This window comes from Nothobranchius furzeri, chromosome 12, assembly GCF_043380555.1.
Source record: "Nothobranchius furzeri strain GRZ-AD chromosome 12, NfurGRZ-RIMD1, whole genome shotgun sequence".
Lineage (NCBI taxonomy): Eukaryota > Metazoa > Chordata > Actinopteri > Cyprinodontiformes > Nothobranchiidae > Nothobranchius > Nothobranchius furzeri.
The window spans coordinates 54,856,953-54,876,810 of record NC_091752.1 but is presented as its reverse complement, the minus strand read 5'-3'; the positions used below and the strand labels follow the sequence as shown (position 1 = coordinate 54,876,810).

The 19,858-nt window shown below is 43.6% G+C and overlaps 1 protein-coding gene across 2 annotated transcripts in view; it reads left to right on the top strand.

Annotated features, from left to right (window-relative positions):
• nptx2a (neuronal pentraxin 2a) overlaps positions 1-19,858 on the top strand; it is a 41,172-nt gene that overhangs the window by 13,017 nt on the left and 8,297 nt on the right. For both annotated transcript variants that reach the window (XM_015945718.3, XM_070542722.1), the window contains exons 3-4: positions 8,419-8,663; positions 19,441-19,620. In XM_015945718.3, the coding sequence (XP_015801204.1) occupies positions 8,419-8,663; positions 19,441-19,620 (425 nt within the window). The remainder of the gene's footprint in view (positions 1-8,418; positions 8,664-19,440; positions 19,621-19,858) is intronic.

The window sequence follows — 19,858 nt, the reverse complement described above, 5'->3', positions numbered from 1 at the left end:
TGAAGTTGCAAGTGCGATATTCTGGCCATAGAGGGCGGTGGGGGTCTGAGTGACGTTAACCCAGTAAAGAGTCATTTTAGCACATACTGGCTCAAGAACAGGATTTCAAAACATGAAAAAGTTGCATCGTGTGGCTTTAGGTAGTGACACAATTGAAGTGGGCACACTCTGAAAGTGGGGAACTCACAAAAGAAAGTCCCGTTTAAAACTATTAGCAGATGAATAAAATCTAAAAAACTAAGTATAAACAGATCAATAAGAATAAACTGCAAGAAATAAGGTTATGAATAAATCAAACAAACAAGAAAATAACACGATTCATTCATAATTTTTTTACTACTTTGCCTTTTGCTTCAGTTAACTCCATATTAAATCTACATCATCACTGTTGCATTAGCATCTCCCAAATCACCTTTGCTTACGTTATTAATCATCTCTGAATTAATTAAGTTATTTTCCCAATCAATGTGCTGGTCTTTTATGAATAAGTAAAGCCTGCTGCTAAATGAATGCCCTGGTTATACTCCTCTGGCTGTAAATCAGACACGTGGCAATGGGACATAACATGCATATTGTGACAGTGATAGCAGAGGAAGACGTAACAGAGGTGTGTGTGACTGCAGCAGCATTTGAAAGCCTGAGTTGACTGTTTGTTACACTTTGCACGTTTAAGGCGGCAGCTCCGAGTGGGAAAAAACAATTTTCCACTCATTCACGGTTCAGTGGAGACAATAATAAAGATAAATAGTAGTAAATACCAGAGCAAAAAAGTGAATTACAGAACAACATTTGTTTCTGATACTTTCAGGGCAAAGTATACAAATGCCCAAAATTCACACTGTGCTGATTTTATAGGCTTTACTATAAAGTCCCGTCTCCAATGCAGCTCATGTTCCACTTAAAACATGTTCATTGCCTAAACTAGAGACCTTATTATGTCTATGACCTCAATAGAGAGCAGGTATTCAGGCTCCTGTTTATTTGGGACTGAAATTACAAACATCTATTCATCCTCATCCTCTAACGAGTATCCTAACACTTAGCTTATGCATTCACTGTCCTACATTTTATTGTTTTACACATTTTTCTTCCTAGTCTCTTAGACCGTTTGAATAAATCATACACCTAAACAAAAGTACATTATTCTGCATTAGAAGTTTGCAAACTCCCCCGCTCTCAGAGTTTCTGAGTCGCCTTAAATGATTCAGAGTTCATCTTGACAGTGAGATGGCACTGTGTGTGACGGTTTTATTTAAACTGCACTCGTCTTCACAGTCTGTGCTTCAAAATGTGTGAATCGTGGGTAAAACTATGATTGTGGAAACGTAGAAAAGGATTTATAGAAACTCATCAGGCTAGTAGGCATTTTCAAAAGGGTTCGAACAGAACCTAGGGTGTGGGTTTACACAGGAAACATCAAAAGAACTCTAATAAAGATTAACATTGATGAGTTCAACATCAGAAGGACACGGAATAACAACAAACAACGGATCAGAAAGAAAACACGTGGATTTTAATAAAGAGAAACACAATAGCAGTAAAATCTGCTGTTTTGTACGAATCAGAGAACAGTTGGGGTTATATATGATACTGGCTTAAGTGCATGCTGTACATGTCCTGGGTACAACAGTGGCAGTATTATCATGGTTTGGGCCTGCCTTGCCGCAGCTGCACAGGGACAGCTCAAACACTTCTGAGTGACAGTTGTGTAAATTACAAAGGAGAATGTCGAGATATCCGTCAGTTAACTGTTTAAAGTTGAAAGTGGGTCATGCAGCCACTGAGTTTGACTCACCCCAGTTCTTTTACCATTTATTCTAAATAATCTAGAAAAGCCTGAATTGAAGCTGATGTGAGAACATCCTTGAGTTCCTCCAACAAGATTGTTTTTACACATAAAGCAGATCTTCGTGGTCTTAAAGTGTCTTTCTTGAAGCTAAATGTTTACGTACTGTTACAGATTGTAGAGCTGTGTGTGTGTGTGTGTGTGTGTGTGTGTGCGTGTGCGCAGTATGATATACTAAATCATTTTAGGCTCATCTAAATTCACAGTCCACACACAGACCTTTACCTTTTGCTGTTTGCAACACAACGTTTTCTGCGAGCACCAGAAACTTTTCTTGCACAACAAACTAAATGTTGTGCAAGAAACTTTGAGTGAGCATGTAGGAGAATGTTTTAAAAATGTTTTTTTTTCCCCTACATTTTACCTTTAGAGGATTCTAGGTTTCTTATGCATATATTGTGATTACTTTTGCTAAAAGTTTATTTTTATTTGATAAAAATGGTTTTTGGTAGGGTTTATATATGGCAATTTAATGCATTAAATACAATTAATGAATTATCATTTTAAAAAGACGATTAAAAAATATGACATACAGTAAACATACCAACCATGTACATCATATAGACAAAACAAAACGGAACTAAAATAATTTCAAGCTGCACCTCTAAAAAGACTGCAGAGCCTGGGCTACATGTTCTAAACACAAATAAAACTATCCGTCTATCCATCCATCCATCCATCCATCTTTGGCCGCTTATCCATGGTTGGGTCGCGGGGGAAGTAGTCTTAGCAGGGAGGCCCAGGCTTCCCTTTCCCCAGACACTTGGACCAGTTCCTCCGGGGGAATCCTAAGGTGATCCCTGGCCAGCCATGAGATAGTCTCTCCATCGTGTCCTGGGTCTACCTTTAGGTCTTCTCCCTGTTGGATGAGCTATTTTAGTCACAATAAGAAAATAGGTTTATGCACAATCATAACATCCAGAGGCTCATCCACCCCCAGAGTCTTGCCACCAAGGAGCTTTTTGACCACCTCAGTGATCTCAACACCAGAGACTGGAGAGCCCAACCCAAAGTCCCCGAACCCTGCTTCCTCACTGGAACACGTGTCGGTGGCGTTACACCCCTCCTGGCCTAGGAATTACCAGGAGGGGCAACTCAAGTGAGGTGGGAGCAAAATTAGGGGACTACGTATTACTGTACATGAATTTTATTAACAAAAGGTGTCTCTGTAAATAAACTCTGAAATGGCACACTGAACAAAAGGGCAGAGGTCCGACTTAGTAATCCAATCCTAAAAGAATTAAAAAAAATCAGTCCAGCAACTACGGCTCAGCAAGGAGCTAGCATCTAACGCTCTCCCTTTTTTCAATGGCTCCAGGTGATCCTCTCCAGGCAGCTCGGGATTTATCCGTGGCAGGTTGAAGATGGTGGATAGGGAAGTCTTCCCCCAACTCTCTCTGTCACTTGGAACCAATTTCCTTTCCTCTCCCAGGGCTGCTTCCTTCTTTTCTTTCGGTCATAGTCTTTGGTGCTGTTGTTCTCTCCTCTCTCGCTGTTGTCAGCCTCCTCCTTGTTACTGCCTCCCTCTTGACTCCTTTCTTTCCCCTTCTGAAGCTCCCAGAGTGAACTGCAGCAGCTCCCTTTTGTAGAGGCATGAGGGGTGATTGCTGATCGGTCGCAGCTGGTGTCTGCAGGCAGGCAGGTATGGAGGAGTCTCAGCATGCCCCTCTCCGTGGGGCTGATCTTCTGAACAGCATAGAGAGGCAAGAGCTGGAGGGCGCTGTCCTGGGTCCTGAACCAGGATTAGTCAAATTTCTTTCAAATGAAATCAGGAACTCAGGAGTCGTGACAGTGGGATTGAGAAGGTCTTTGAAGTAGTTCGCCCACCGATCCACAACTCCCGAGTCGAGGTCGGCAGCACACCATCCCCACTATAAACAGTGTTGGTAGCACACCACTTTCCCCTCCTGAGGCGCCGGATGGTTGACCAGAATCTCCTCAAAGCGGGCGGGCCTGTGGGCTTGCCGCTGACGTCTCCCGGGACTCTGCCGGCTGTTGGTTGTGGTCCCCCGGGGCGATCCTCTGTGCCTCTCGAGGGGGGCAGGGGCCTTTCTGGTTGCAGTCTCCTTGGGGTCCCTGTGTTCTGGGGCAGCGCCTGGATCTCTGGGACCTGGAGCTCCCCCCATCTCCTGCGCATCTTTGGGGGGCAGATCTGTGGTCCCTCACACTCTCTGTTGGACGCTCCTATAGATAAACCTTAAATAAACAAGCGTGTGTACACACACAGGTGCTCACATGGTGCTCTCAAAAGTATGGACTTGGGCACGTTAGACACAGGTCTTAAGACTATGGTGGGCGCTTAATGCGTTGTGATTTATTATCATGATTCTTCAGTTAAGCAATGTTGATTATATATTTCCAAGGGCGTCAGTTTGTTTTCAGAATTGCTGGGGACAATAACCATACACTTGAGTGGGGTTTAAAAATTGCTGGGGACAATATAGGCTAGCACAGGGGTCGGCGGCTCTGTAGCCGCATGCGGCTCTTCCATCCATCTGATGCGGCTCTCTCTGTGCTTGTAAAATAATGAATGGATATTTAAATAAAAAGCTTTATATTTTACTGCATTAATTTTACATCTGTATGCTAATTCTAAATGTAAAGATTGTCTGCGTAAACCTGAACAGGTCCAACCCGGTCTTACTGTGAGACCGGGTTGACGCGTCACGCTTGTGCGTAATCATATGCGCCTCCTGAGCTGGAGGATGTCAGATTCTGTGATTCTCCTCAGACGGCTCCTGGATGCGTCGCCACATTGGAGACAGGAACAAGCACTATTCAGCCAAAGTTTCATAACCAGGGAACATTTTCTAAGTGACAAGTCTCTGAGAGACAGGGTTTGGAAAACACTCGCTTCAGTGGGAGGAACCTTCTCACATGCGCTCTGGTTCTGAGAGCCTGGATTTGTATTCTGAACAGTCTAAACATGTTTTTAAAAGGAACGTATGACAAAAGTGGCACCTGCTCAGTAAAACCACCAACAGGGTGAAAAATATCTAAATATTGTAGGCAGAGACGGGCTACAACTTCTGGATCATCTTTATATAAATCGTTTTATTGATTATCTTCTTATGAAAGATAACTTTGACGTACACGAGCGACCAGGCGCGTTGCAAGATTTTCAAAAGTGTGGGAGATGTTGTCTGTGCCTAAAGTAATTTGATGTTATTCACCTTGTTAGTTTAATTTCCATAACAGCGGAGCAGGTGCGAATTTTAGACGCGTCACGCATGTCTCCGTTTTAAACATGTTTAAACTGTTCAGAATACAAATCCAGGCTCTGTCTCGTTAGATTGGTGCGACTAAAGTTTGTACTGAATGAAACTTTACATTAAACCATGTTGAAAAGAAAATGATCAGATTAAATCATTTCCCCTCATTTACAGTCACGACGTACAGCGCATTGCGCGTGGCTCTGGGGTTAATCAAGTTTAGTTGTTTCTCTTTGCAACAATCTTCACAAGAAGGCAAAACAGTTAAATGGCAGGTTACAGATATTTCCATTTGACTGTATTTTGATGGATAAACTCAAGGATGCTGGCTGTTTTGAAAGAATTACCCCGACGCACACTGATGCGCATGGATGAGCTTGGAAAAAATGTTCTTTTTATGAAATTATTCAACTTTGGCTGAACAGCGCTTGTTCCCGTCTCTAATATGGACACGCATGACGCATCCAGTCTGAGGCAGAATAGCAGCGCAGAAAGCACCTGTAGAGACATTTGATTACGCACAAAGTTTATGTGGAGCAGAAGCGGTCGGGCCACGGCAGGTGGAATGTTCCTAGCCTACATGAAGTGAAACTGTTTAATTGTAACATTAATATGTTACTGGACACGCTGGTCTGGTTGGTTAGACCAGTGTTGGAAGTGGAAAACACACACACACACACACACACACACACACACACACACACGCATACACCAATTAAAATAATGCTGATAGCATGGACCAGGTGAGCCAGGTGATGGGTTACGTATTTAAATGATGATCAGGCTGCTGTAAAATGTAATCTCCATCCGCATCCAGACAGAATGATCCTCTATTCTATTTGCTCTGCTCTTGTCTGGGATGATGTAGCTGGCGGTGCGCGCGGCGCGCCTAACGGCTGTGGTGCACATTTTACGCATTTGGAGAGGTGGGCTGGATGCTTTGCTTTCACTGGAAGATGGTCGTCTTAACGCACGGGTGTAGACTACATATTAATGACAAATGAATGAAAATTAAATTGGGAGTTTTTACTTCATATTTTAGAAATAAAAATGACGGGGGGACACATTTATTACGTCTTTTTAAACGAAATTTCCTAGCGCGACCTGCCTGCTTCACTAAGTCACTGCTTATTAAGGTCCGTCCAAAACCGTGGCCCACCCAAAAATGAAAACCTGGCACCGCGCCTGTTATAACCTCTGCAAATTGTTGTTCTTCACTTTATCAAACTCAGACTTTGTACAGCTAATGTCAAGATGTAAAATTATGAATTCAGTCGAGCTCTTCCGTCCCTCCCTCTCCTGCTCTCCTGGAAACCCGACATTGGCTGTCAGAAGCGGGAGGTGAAGAAGGAGATGAGGCAAACAGAGTGAGTGCGACATAAAGAAACCAGACTGGTGTGGAGGTGAGCAAAACAGAAGGAAAAGTGTGGGTGTTGAATCCCCCACGGGTGCGATGTCCATGCGAGCGACCGGTACCTGCTGCTGTCACCTGGTTGTGAGCAGCTCTCTGCTGTCTGAGGGTAGGCCCCGCCCACAACGCTGCGGCTACTGCGGTGTTTTCCTTACTGTGGGAAACGGGTAATAATGGCTCTTTGATGGGAACAGGTTGCCGACCCCCTGGTATAAGATCTGAGCTGGTAAAACAAAAATCCTCATCAGCAGGCTTTTTTTAAAGTGGGGGGGACACAGCTGCCAATCACAAATTTTGCCGGGGACATGTCCCCGGCGTCCCCGGTTAAAATGACGCCTATGTATATTTCTTCATCAAGTTGACGCAGTGACAGCTTGATCTTGTTGTATTGTTGTTGTGTCCCTTTTTTTGTTCTTTTGCTTTTTTTTTTGTCTTTTTCTGCAGGTCTAGAAGCAGACTCTTGTTCATTATTGTTTATTTTTGTGGACAAAAAAAAAAAAAAAGAATCTCCTCAAAGCCATACCAAAGTCTTGCTCAATGGTAGGGCTGGGCAATGAATCAAAAATGTATCGTTATCAAAATTTCTGACTCTTATCGAGATAATTTTTCCAATGTCAATATACTTGATAATAAAAAAATGAAAAGATGTGTGTAGGTTGGCAACATTCATGTCCCTTTATGAATGTGTACTACATGTGACATCCCCACCTAGTGGACAACTTTTGTTTCTGCGCATACCTGCAGTTATTGTCCATGTATCATTACCGAGGTGAAATCCTCAATATATCATGATATTGATTTTAGGCCATATCACCCAGCCCTACTCCATGGTCTCACTGAACTCCTCCCATGCCAGGGTTTTTGCCTCTGTGCCCACCCGGGTCGCGTTCCACTTGCCGGTACGCATCAGCTACCTCCTGATTCCCACATACCAAAATGACCCGATAGTACTCTTTCTTCAGCTTGATGGCATCCCTGTTGAAATAAAACTACATTTAGAAAAAATCATGACAAATTCTTACAACTATGTTTTTTAGTTGGTAGAAAACCAGCAGGCAATAACTGTATCCATATGAACTTTATTACAGCAGGAGCAACAACCTCACACACAACATTCATCTTGTCTCTCAGCAGTACTTCCCCTGAACTCTACACTACACCTCTATATATAAATTAGCAGCGCTTTGCTGCCACCTAGTGTTTAGTTCAGTACACATTTACAATGTTCCATGTCCATTTATGCTTCATCAATAACACATATACTAATATTTACACATCCTAACAAATCCCACAATGGTTACCATTTTAATGAGACTAAAGTAATCAAATAGACCTTGTGGTTACAGAAATATACTCATTAATGGCTTGGGCATAAAATATCTTGAACGCAAAATATGTCAATTAATCAAGATTAATTAATTACAAAGCCTCTAATTAATTTGATTAATTTTTTTATCGAGTCCAATCCCTAGTTTTTTTTATAATGTGATATGGGTGTATATGTCACAAGCAGGAAAAAAAAGCCTAAACCATACAACGAATAAAATAAATTAAGTTGGCCAAACATAAACTTTCCACATCATACATTTTACTAGTGTAGTGACCTATCCTCATTTGCTCCTTACTTTCTAATTTTATTCTGTTTTTATTTTTTATTTATTTTTTGTTTGATAAAAGCTGTTTTCTAAAGTGACTTACCACTGAAGGTCATTTGACCTAACTTGTATGTTTTTGTCTGTGGGAGGAAACCAGAGCACCTGCACAAAACCCACAAATGCATACAGCTGTGTTTTGAACCTTCAAACTTTCTGCAGCAAGAAAACAGTGTTGCCAACTGTACCACCATGCAGCTTTGTTACATATTCAGACTTTAGCATGAAAATGACATGTAAAACAAGACAAAGACTAATCTAACACATAACAACACACTTTTACTTATTTATCAACAGGTAATAATGCCTTTAAATCACCAGAGGACTTCAAGGTGTCCCTCCCCCTGCGCACTAACTATCTGTATGGACGCATCAAGAAGAGTCTCCCAGAGATGTACGCCTTCACCGTCTGCATGTGGCTTAAGTCCAGCGCCAGTCCAGGAATAGGAACTCCGTTCTCTTATGGCGTACCGGGCCAGGCCAATGAGATTGTACTCATTGAATGGGGAAACAACCCAATTGAGCTCCTAGTCAATGACAAGGTGGGTGTGTGTGTGTGTGTGTGTGTGTGTGTGTGTGTGTGTGTGTGTGTGTGTGTGTGTGTGTGTGCGTGCGTGCGTGCGTGCGTGCGTGTGTGTGTGTGTGCGTGCGTGCGTGCGTGCATGCATGCATGTGTGTGTGTGTGTGTTATGTTCATTCGTCTGCAGCAGAATATCACATGAACAAATGCAGGGATTTGAAAGGCATTTGTAGAAAGTAATAATTAGATGTTCCTCTGCAGCTGATTAATGTTTGGAGTCAGTCTGATTCAACATGGCTGTGGCAACTAACAGACATTAGCAAGCACAACAACTTTAGCTCAAGTTAAAAATCTGTCACAGGGCGATGACAAATGATGCAGATGATGATTATGCAACTAATCTGATGATTGTGCATAAACTTCTTTTCTTATCGACTAAAAAGTCTCAAACTTCATATTGAAACACGAAATAATCTTAAAACACAGAATCTGGACGCTTGGCTGGTTAATACTCCAGGTGCTCAAGCTTTTTCAGTTCTTTATGAAGCTTCCTGCTTTAAGCAAAAAAGGTGTACATTTATGAAAAAAGAGGTGACCAAACAGAATAATTAGAGTTTATTAAAGATACATTGTAAAAAAAAAACACACACACACACACACACACATACATTTTACGGTAGAATGCCGGCAGCTGGAGTTGCCGGAATGGTACCGTAAAATTACAGGCAAATATTTTTTTCTTTTATGGTAAGAAGGTATTTTAATTTTTGTTTTACCGTTAAAAACTGCACTGAAGTCTGCAATTTACTGTAAAAGAGAATGCTTTTACCGTATTTTCCGGACTATAAGCTGCTACTTTTTCCCCACGCTTTGAACCATGCGGCTTATAATGAGGTGCGGCTTTACTGAAGATTTTCTTTCACCTGCCAGGGGGCGCTTTAGCAGAAAGTGAAACAGGTGGAAGTCAAAAGTGGAAATCGAAGGAAGTGCTCATTTTAATTTAGCACATGCAAGCAGCCGGCACGATGAAGAATTTATTTCAAATCCATACCCCCTCATCATGGAAACTACACGTATGAGTTCATATGATGCCGTATTTAAGTTGAAGGCCATCGATCTGGCAGTAAAGGAGGGAAACAGCGCTGCCGCACGTAAGCTTGGCATGAATGAATCCATGGTTCGGTGCTGGAGACGGCAGCGGGAAGAACTCATTCAAGCCAGCTTCACCCGGGGATGATGACAGCAACACGGACAGCGACACTGACATCGCCACAGAAAAGGTATGTGACGAAGCTCTTCTGAGGCTGTTCAACTCCGACACTGAAGAAGAGGACTTTAATGGCTTTAGTGCGCAAGAGGAAGATGAGAGCGAATGACTTTTTCTGGTGGGCAAGTGTGTTTTTTTTTACCAACCAGGCATGTTTTGTGTGCAGTTTTTATTTTCTAATCATCCAGGGCTTATTAATGCTGTGTCAGCGCTGTTCTTTTCTTCTAAACATGCAAATTACCGGTAATAACGTGTCAGTTCTGTATTTATTTTATAACCATCCAGAAATATGAATGCTATCAGTGCTGTTTTCTTTTCTTAACTTGCAGGCATGTTCACCCGTGTTTAAAATTCGTTTTGCTGAATTAAAACAAAAACAAAAAACCTTTATGTATCGTCTTTCTGTCTAATTATCTTATGTTATGGCCATACATGTGCCGAGCGCCGGAGACCTGCATGTGGCTGCTGCGCCGTGGCTTGTATTTGAGTGTGGCATGTGTGTGTAGAAAACCTTTTTTTTTTTTTGTTGGTGCGGCTTATATTGAGGTGCGCTCTGTAGTCCGGAAATTATGGTACTTGAAAAAAGTGCATTGCTTTACCGTAGAATGAACAGAAAAATAATCTACAAAATTAAATTTGTGCTACTAAAAACATTTTTCCCACTAAAAACAAAATTCAAAGGGTTTTTCTCATTACATACAATCTGCTTTCACTGGTCAATTCATGGATTCAAATGCCCACTTAACTGCAAATAAGGTCATAACCAGTTAAAATAGCTTTTCCTGCTCAATTGCTGTTCATGTCCTTCATCTGCACTTGTGTGTAAAACTGTAGCGGTCAAATGCATTGAGTCAGTAATAACATCAGAAATGAATAACAGCACAGCCTTTGCATGAATTTCCAAGTCAAGTCAAGAACAGACACTTCCCTCTTACTAACGGCCACACTGGGAAACAGGAAGTGAACTCCTTACACCATAAACGCTGTATTTTTTCACTAAAGAAATGTAAAAATCTAAGTGTTGTACTATTATACGCTTTAAGGTAATTTTCTGTTAAAAAAGCAATGCAAGTTTGCTTTACTGTAGAAGTATGCATTCTTTTACAAAGAAAAGAGGTACAAATTACTGTTTTCACCAATTAATTATTTACGGCATATTCACGTAAAATCAACAGTTTTAAATAGTTTTATAGTTGATGGGTTTTTCCTGTTATGGTTTTACGCTTTATCACTGTTAAATTTATGGCTATTTTTACAGTGTATGTTTCACTGAAAAACAATTTTTAATGATTACTTCTGATTATTATTGGTCACTCTGAGTTTTTCATTCAGGCTGAACATGAAAATAGTCTCCTACACCTATCTCCTGCATTAGCTTCTTATAGAAAATAGATGGTGAAACTCTAAAATTAGAAAAGCATGACAGATTTACGTCTCACTGTCCCAAATGATTCATGGACTCGCCCATCTTGAGACTCAACAGGGAAGGCTGGTTTTGGTTTAATGTCCAGTAAACAGCAGAGAACGTCTCGACTAGTAGAAGCTAACATTTAGCATTAGCAACTCCACCACACAGCAGAACTCTTCCAAAGAGAGACAGTGGTAGAGTCAAGTTTCTGTCAGCCAGAGGCAAAATGTTCAAATAGCAGAAAATAAAACTCCAAATCTTGCTGTTAGAAGCTACTTTCTCCTCCAGCTGACTCTTCCGTGCTGACAGAGGCACTTCTGGGCGTTTTTTCCCCAGAGTACGACTTACAAGGCATTCATTCCTACTAGAGACCACTGCAAATGTATTAATAAAATAAGACAACCACGCCTTTAAATATATTTTAAATGCTTTCATTGTACATGCAAAACCATTTTTTGGTATTTAAGAAACCTGTTGGCTCCGAGCTTTATCAGAGCTACTGTCTACTGAACCACACACATGTTCTATTCTAATGTTTTCCTTCATTTGTTCACTCGTCGTCTGAACTTTGTCCTGAGACGGGTTAAGGCTGTTTAATCATTTAATGTGATCATTTTTTTATTTTGTAAAATGAGATTTGGTTTCATTTAAAACTCCAGCTTTCCTTTAATGCTGACCTAATTTTGTGAACATCAGAAATCACTTTTATTTGCTCCTAAATATTTGTCCCATCGTGTTTGTGATGGTTTATGTGAATCTACACTGAGAAGAAAGCCACTGACCATTAGCTGTGAATATGTAATTTTCTTTCTCCATACAAACATTTAATATGGCTGACCCACATTCCACGGAATATTCATCAGAGAGTTTAGGCTGCCATGTGTGCTCATTTGATGGCCTCATCTCCCTGCTTCCCGCATACTTCCCCTACTGCAAGCTTTGATTTCAGTTAGCACAACTTGCAACGAAACTGCTAAAAAAAGGTATAAATAACTTATGGCATTTAAAGGAAAGAGTGTGAGTTGTTGCGTTAATGAGTCGTAATAAAATGCTATTTTTTATTCATGATGGCAGGGCTGAAAATGTCTGACACAGTTCCACAGATTTGTGGCTAATGTTCCCATACTGCAAATATTCTTTACCCCACGTCTTGTTTACGTAGGGTGTTATTGGCCAAGGCAGGTCTCCCCACAGTCCCCCCTCCCACCATGCATTATACATGGAATCACGTCAGATGGATCAGAGGTAGAAGGGATGAGAGTCTGATTGGGAGAAAGTAAAAGGGAGTAGAAAATTGTTACGCTGCAGAGCTTTGGAGGTGATGGAGACAAAAAGAAAAAAATCCTGATGAAGATTGCTGCTGTGTAACAAGAAAGATCAAAAGACAAAGGGTGAGAAACGGAGAGCAGGAGCTACACGGTGTGATGACCGTATGTGCAGCAGCACATCCATGTGTTGAACCTGCTTATGGTGATAATAAGGTCCATCGGGGCGAATTGTTTATGCTCTTCATTTGGCTGCATAATAAAAAAGAAGCAAGGCTGGCTCGACAGTATTAAAAGTGCAGCGCTGTCTTATTTTTGTTTCTGCGTTGCTAAGCGGGAAGGAAATCTTTCTTTTAACACAGCAGCGACTTCATCTGAATTTCATTTTCCTCATTTTTTTTGCACAATGAGGGTGTTGATGTCTCCTAATTTTCTTTCCATTGCTCCAAACCTGCTCATGGCATCTGAGGTTCTTCATTCAAACGTAACTACAGGAGTGTAATCAGCGATGGATTCCACCAGCCTCGCACGGCTGTGGGCCCAACTTCATTTTGCACTTTTGCATCTGCAATGTGAAGCAACAAACTTCAAAGGATCAGGAATTATTTTGTGAAATTTTAGAGACTTTTGCTGGCTTTCAAAATACATGAAGCTGATGCAATTTTGTTGATTTAGTGACCAGATTTTGGCAGGCTCCTCTCATTTTATTGCCTTCCAAAATGTATGTGAAACACATCTTGATGAAAAGGGAAAAGCAGACGTGCTTTTAAACGAGGCTATCACTTATGGTTGCAAAACAGGTATGTATCAAAAATATAATTTTGCAAAAGACTTCAACTGCAACCAAGCTACATGAGAAAGCATTCCATCCATCATCAACTCATCTGAGGTTGTGTTGTGAAGTCCAAGAGAGAAACTCCTTTGTGGTGCCCAACAGAAGGGAATATACAGTTAGGGTTCGGGTTAGCTCTGGGTTTGCCTTGGAGTCTCCTCCAGTTGGAATTGCTTGGAAAACCCTCGGGAGGAACATGACCAGGATGCATCTTTATGTCCAAACCAACTCAGCTGATTCATTGACCAGCAGCTCTAGTCAGAGATCAGAAAATGTGAAATATTGAGCCCTTCCATCCTACGTAGGGAAATAATACAGATCATGTGGGTTTATCTCAACTTACACTCACCTAAAGGATTATTAGGAACACCTGTTCAACTTCTCCTTAATGCTATTATCTAATCAACCAATCACATGACAGTTGCCTCAAGGCATTTAGGGGTGTGGTCCTGGTCAAGACAACCTCCTGAACTCCAAACTGAATGTCAGAATGGGAAAGAAAGCTGATTTAAGCACTTTAGAGCGTGGCATGGTTGTTGGTGCCAGACAGGTCGGTCTGAGTATTTCACAATCTGCTCAGTTACTGGGATTTTCCCCCACAACCATTTCTAGGGTTTACAAAGAATGGTGTGAAAAGGGAAAAACATCCAGTATGCGGCAGTCCTGTGGGCGAAAATGCCTTGTTGATGCTAAAGGTCAGAGGTGAATGGGCCGACTGATTCAAGCTGATAGAAGAGCAACTTTGACTGAAATAACCACTCGTTACAACTGAGGAATGCAGCAAAGCAAAGCCACAACACGCACAACCTTGAGGTGGATGGGGTACAACAGCACAAGACCCCACCGGGTACCACTCATCTCCACTACAAATAGGAAAAAGAGGCTACAATTACCACCAGCTCACCAAAATTGGACAGTTGAAGACTGGAAAAATGTTTTCTGGTCTGATGAGTCTCAATTTCTGTTGAGACGTTCAAATGTTGGAGTCAGAATTTGGCGTAAATAGAATGAGAACATGGATCCATCATGCCTTGTTACCACTGTGCAGGCTGGTGGTGGTGGTGTCATGGTGTAGGGGATGTTTTCTTGGCATACTTAAGGCCCCTTGGTGCCAATTGGGCATGGTTTAAATGCCACAGGCTACTTGAGCATTGGTTCTGACCATGTCCATCCCTTCATGACCACCATGTACCCATCCTCTGATGGATACTTCCAGCAGGATAATGTGACATGTCATAAAGCTCCAATCATTTCAAATTGTTTTCTTGAACATGACAATGAGTTCACTGTACTACAACGGGCCCCACAGTCACCAGATCTCAACCCGATAGAGCATCTTTGGGATGTGGTGGAATGGGAGCTTCGTGCCATGGATGTGCATCCCACAAATCTCCATCAACTGCAAGATGCTATCCTATCAACATGGGCCAACATTTTTAAAGAATGCTTTCAGCACCTTGTTGAATCAGTACCACGTAGAATTAAGGCAGTTCTGAAGGCGAAAGAAGGTCAAATACTGTATTATTGTGGTGTTCCTAATAATCCTTTGGGGGGGGGGGGGGGGTATATCAATATTGACTCAAATACAGTTCAGCATGTTTGTTTTTGAATGTTGTAAATGTTTTTTTTAAATCACACCAGTCTGCAAAAAGGTTTCTCTAATAGGCTATTTGTAACCTTAATTTTTAGGTAAAAAGATGCAAAAGAAAAACAGATTTTAGAATTGCTAAAACAATATAGAAAAGGTGCAATAACTGGTTGCACTGATACTTCATTTTTTAAATCACATCATAATCATTGCATCCTTTCACTGAACCTCACCATAGTTACTGCATTACAATTTCTAAACAGTGCCTCTGAAGTGAGGAAAGTCCCAACCCTACCCCACCCCACCCCCTTGAGAGGGTTTGGACTTTCTACCACTCTGGAGTTGCTCCCACTGTGAGGCGCCGAGCAGGGGTGGGCATACTAGTTGCCTCCCATCTTGGTTCCTGTACGTTGGGATTTACCCCGTTATTGAGAGGGTAGCCTCCCTCCGCCAGTGTGTGGGGGGACGGGTTCTGACTGTGGTCTGTGCTTATGCACCAAACTGTAGTTCATACTACCCACCCTTTTTGGAGACCTTGGAGGGGGTGCTAGAGAGTGCACCTTCCGGTGAATCTCTCGTTCTGCTGGGGGACTTTAACGCTCACGTGGGCAACGACAGTGGGACCTGGAGAGGTGTGGTTGGGAGGAACGACTCCCCTGATCTGAATTTGAGTGGTGTTTTGTTATTGGACTTCTGTGCCAGTCAAGGATTGTCCATAATGAACACCATGTTCAGACATAAAGGTGTCCATATGTGCTATTGGCACCAGGATACCTTAGGCCGCAGCTCGATGATCGACTTTGTTGTTGTTTCATCTGACCTGCATGTCTTGGACACTCGGGTGAAGAGAGGGGCGGAGCTGTCAACTGACCACTACCTGGTGGTGAGTTGAATCAGATGGTGGGGGAGGATGCCGGTCAGACCAGGCAGGCCCAAACGTATCGCGAGGGTCTGCTGGGAACGTCTGGCAGAGTCTCCTGTCAGAAGGAGCTTCAATTCCCACCTCCGACAGAACTTCCAAAATGTTCCGGGGGAGGCGGGGGACATTGAGTCTGAATGGACCCTGTTCCGTGCCTCCATTGTTGAGGCGGCCGACCGGAGCTGTGGTCACAGGATTGTCGGTGCCTGTCATGGTGGCAACCCCCGAACCTGCTGGTGGACACCGGCAGTTAGGGATGCTGTCAAGCTGAAGAAAGAGTCCTATCAGGTCTTTTTGGCCTGTGGGACTCCAGAGGCAGCTGACGGGTACCGGCAGTCCAAACGGAATGCGGCTCGGGTGGTCGCCGAGGCAAAAACCTGGGCATGGGAGGAGTTCGGTGAGACCACGGAGCAAGACTTCCGTACGGCTTCGAGGAGATTCTGGTCCACCATCCGGCACCTCAGGGGGGGAAGCAGTGCCCTACCAACACTATCTATATTGGGGACGGTGTGCTGCTGACCTCTACTCAGGACGTTGTGGATTGGTGGGCAGAATACTTCGAAGACCTCCTCAATCCCACCGACACGTCTTCCAGTGAGGAAGCAGAGTCTTGGGACTTTGGGTTGGCCTCAAATCTCTGGTGCTGAGGTCACTGAGGTGGCTAAAAAGCTCCTCTGTGGCAAGTCCCCAGTGGTGGATGAGATCTGCCAGGAGTTCCTTAAGGCTCTGGATGTTGTGGGGCTGTGTTGGCTGACGCGGCTCTGCAATATCACGTGGACATCAGGGGCAGTCCCACTGGACTGGCAGACCAGGGTGGTGTTTCCCTTATTTAAAAAAGGGGGGCCATAGGGTGTGTTCCAACTACAGGGGGATCACACTCCTGAGCCTTCCTCGTAAGGTCTATTCAGAGGTTCTGGAGAGGAGGGTCCATCGGATTGTTGAACCTCAGATTCAGGAGGAACAATGTGGTTTTAGTCCTGGCCGTGGAACACTGGACCAGCTCTATACCCTTAGCGGGATCCTGGAGGGTGCGTGGGAATTTGCCCAACCAGTCTACATGTGCTTTGTGGACTTGGAGAAGGCGTTTGACCGCGTCCCTCGGGGGGCCCTGTGGGGGGTACTCCGGCAGTATGGGGTACCAGGCCCTCTGATATGGGCTGTTAGGTCCCTGTATGACCTGTGTCAGAGGTTGGTCCACATTGCCGGCAGTAAGTCAAGCTCGTTCCCAGTGAGAGTTGGACTCTGCCAAAGCTGCCCTTTGTCACCGATTCTGTTCATAACCTTTATGGACAGAATTTCTAGGTGCAGCCAAGGTGTGGAGGGCATCTGTTTTGGTGGCCTGAGGATCAGGTCTCTGCTTTTTGCCGATGATGTGGTCCTGTTGGCTTCATCAGAATGTGATCTTCAGCTTTCGCTGGAGCGGTTCGCAGCCGAGTGTAAAGCAGCTTGGATGAGAATCAGCTCCTCTTAATCTGAGACCATGGTCTTGATTCGGAAAAAGGGTAGAATGCCTTCTCTGGGTCAGGGACGAGGTCCTGCCCCAAGTGGAGGAGTTTAAGTATCTCGGGGTCTTGTTCACGAGTGAGGGAAAACTAGAGCGTGAGATCGATAGGCAGATTGGTGCTGCATCTGCAGTGATGCGGGCATTGTACAGGTCTGTCTTGGTGAAGAGAGAGCTGAGTCAGAAGGCGAAGCTCTAGATTTACCGGTCGATCTACGTTCCTACCCTCACCTATGGTCATGAGCTTTGGGTAGTGACCGAAAGAACGAGATCGCGGATACAAGCGGCCAAAATGAGTTTTCTCCGAAGAGTGGCTGGGCTCTCCCTTAGAGATAGGGTGAGAAGCTCGGTCACCCGGGAGGGGCTCGGAGTAGACCCGCTGCTCCTCCACATCGAGAGGAGCCAGTTGAGGTGGCTCAGGCATCTGGTCAGGATGACTCCTGGATGCCTCCCTGGTGAGGTTTTCCGGGCATGTCCAACCGGGAGGAGGCCTAAAGGTAGACCTAGGACACATTGGAGGGACTATGTCTCTCACCTGGCCAGGGAACGCCTTGGGATTCCCCCAGAGGAGCTGGCCCAAGTAGCTGCGGAGAGGGAAGTCTGGGCCTCTCGACTTAGGCTACCGCCCTCGTGACCCGACTCCTTATAAGCGGATGAAAATGGATGGATGGATGGATGGATATTTATGATTATTATCGGTCACTGAAGTTTCCATGCAGGCTGAACATGAAAAATGTTCCCTGTGTTAGCTTCTGATAGAAAATGGATGGTGAAATGATTTGAAAATCATCACACTGTGATGTCACTCTGTGAATTTGAGTTCATGGCCTCACCTATCTTGGCTCACACCCACCCGTGGGAAGGTTTTTTTTGTTGCAGTGAGGAGAGAGCAGAGTGTCTTTGTGATAGCGACTTTGCAAGATGGCTGAACGTGTACTTTTAGCCAATTAGAAGCGAGGTGTGTGCATATCATTAATAATAATGAGTAATCCTGCTGTTTTCAGCCCACCTTTGCACCAGCAAACTTCTGCATCTCAGAACATGAGCATGATCATTTTAAGGCATTGATTCACACTATGAACACTGCAAATGTATTAAATAAATGAGTAAACCACACCTTTTAGCATAAATGCACTTTTGCATCTGCAATGTGAAGCAACAAACTTCAAAGGATCAGGAATTATTTTGTGAAATTTTAGAGACTTGTGCGGGTTTTCTAAATACAAGAAGCTGATGCACTTCTGTATTGTGAACGAAGCCACTTAGGTGGAATGAGTAGACTAGTGAGCCACTGTAGCCCCGTAGAAACATTTTTCTTTCTTACAAAACATCTTAGCTGCCATGTTTTTGCTGCTGCAGAGTATTTGATATTTTGAAATGTAATCTCCAGAAACTGTAATGACTCATACTACAGACGCTATCAAAACACCCGGAGGGTTCCCTTTTGTCCCACTAATGAAAACAGACCACCTGGTGTCTCCATTGAGGTCAATTGGGTCTGTAATTGTGGAGTGACTTGAATTTGTATCTTCCATGACTTCCATTTTCTCAGGTCTTTTTGCATCCAATGCTGCATGGGCTGCAAAGATATGAGTGTGTGAAGGAGCCCTTTAGGCTCATAATAAAAAGGCTGATGAGTTACAGTGCACATTCATAATCTTGTGTGTGTTTCGCTGAATCCTCAGGGGGCCATGATGTCACCAGTCAGTAGAATAACCAGTTGTTTTTCTCTGATCTGCGAACAAAGCAGAAAGGCAGTAGAAGACAGAGTTTTGCTGTTAGCCATCTAATTGCTTTGAAGGGTGCATTAATCCCTTGATGTCACCTGGGTAATCAAAATTTTATATGTTGCCTTGGTTTAGAGGATTCTCGAGGGGGTTGGGATGTCTCTTTGAAGCTGTAACCCTTCTAATTGCTGTCCTTATTTCTAATACGCCACATCTTTCTTTCTCTGTTGCCACTCCCTGTCACTCCTTTTGGTATTCTTGCCCCTCCCTTTCCCACCTAACTTTAAACCAGGTGGCCCAGCTGCCTCTGGCTGTGAGTGACGGGCGCTGGCACCACATCTGCATTACCTGGACGACCAGAGATGGCTTCTGGGAGGCTTACCAGGACGGTGAGCGTCTCGGCACTGGAGACAACCTGGCCCCCTGGCACCCAATTAAACCTGGAGGGGTGATCATCCTGGGCCAGGAACAGGTGAGGCAATAATAAAGAGTGTGTGTGTGAGTTTTTCCTCCGATTTATGTTTGTCTCAGTGCCGGATGTGCAGAGCAGGGAGCAAGGGAGAGGAGTTAGCTAAGCCCTTCTCACGCTACAGTTTCACCTCATTCATCTAGTTATAAACTGCACATAAAACCCGTGGGAGCAAAATGTATTCTACAGAGTCGCTCCATCACAACCGCACACATCATTAAAAAATGTATGGGGACATAAG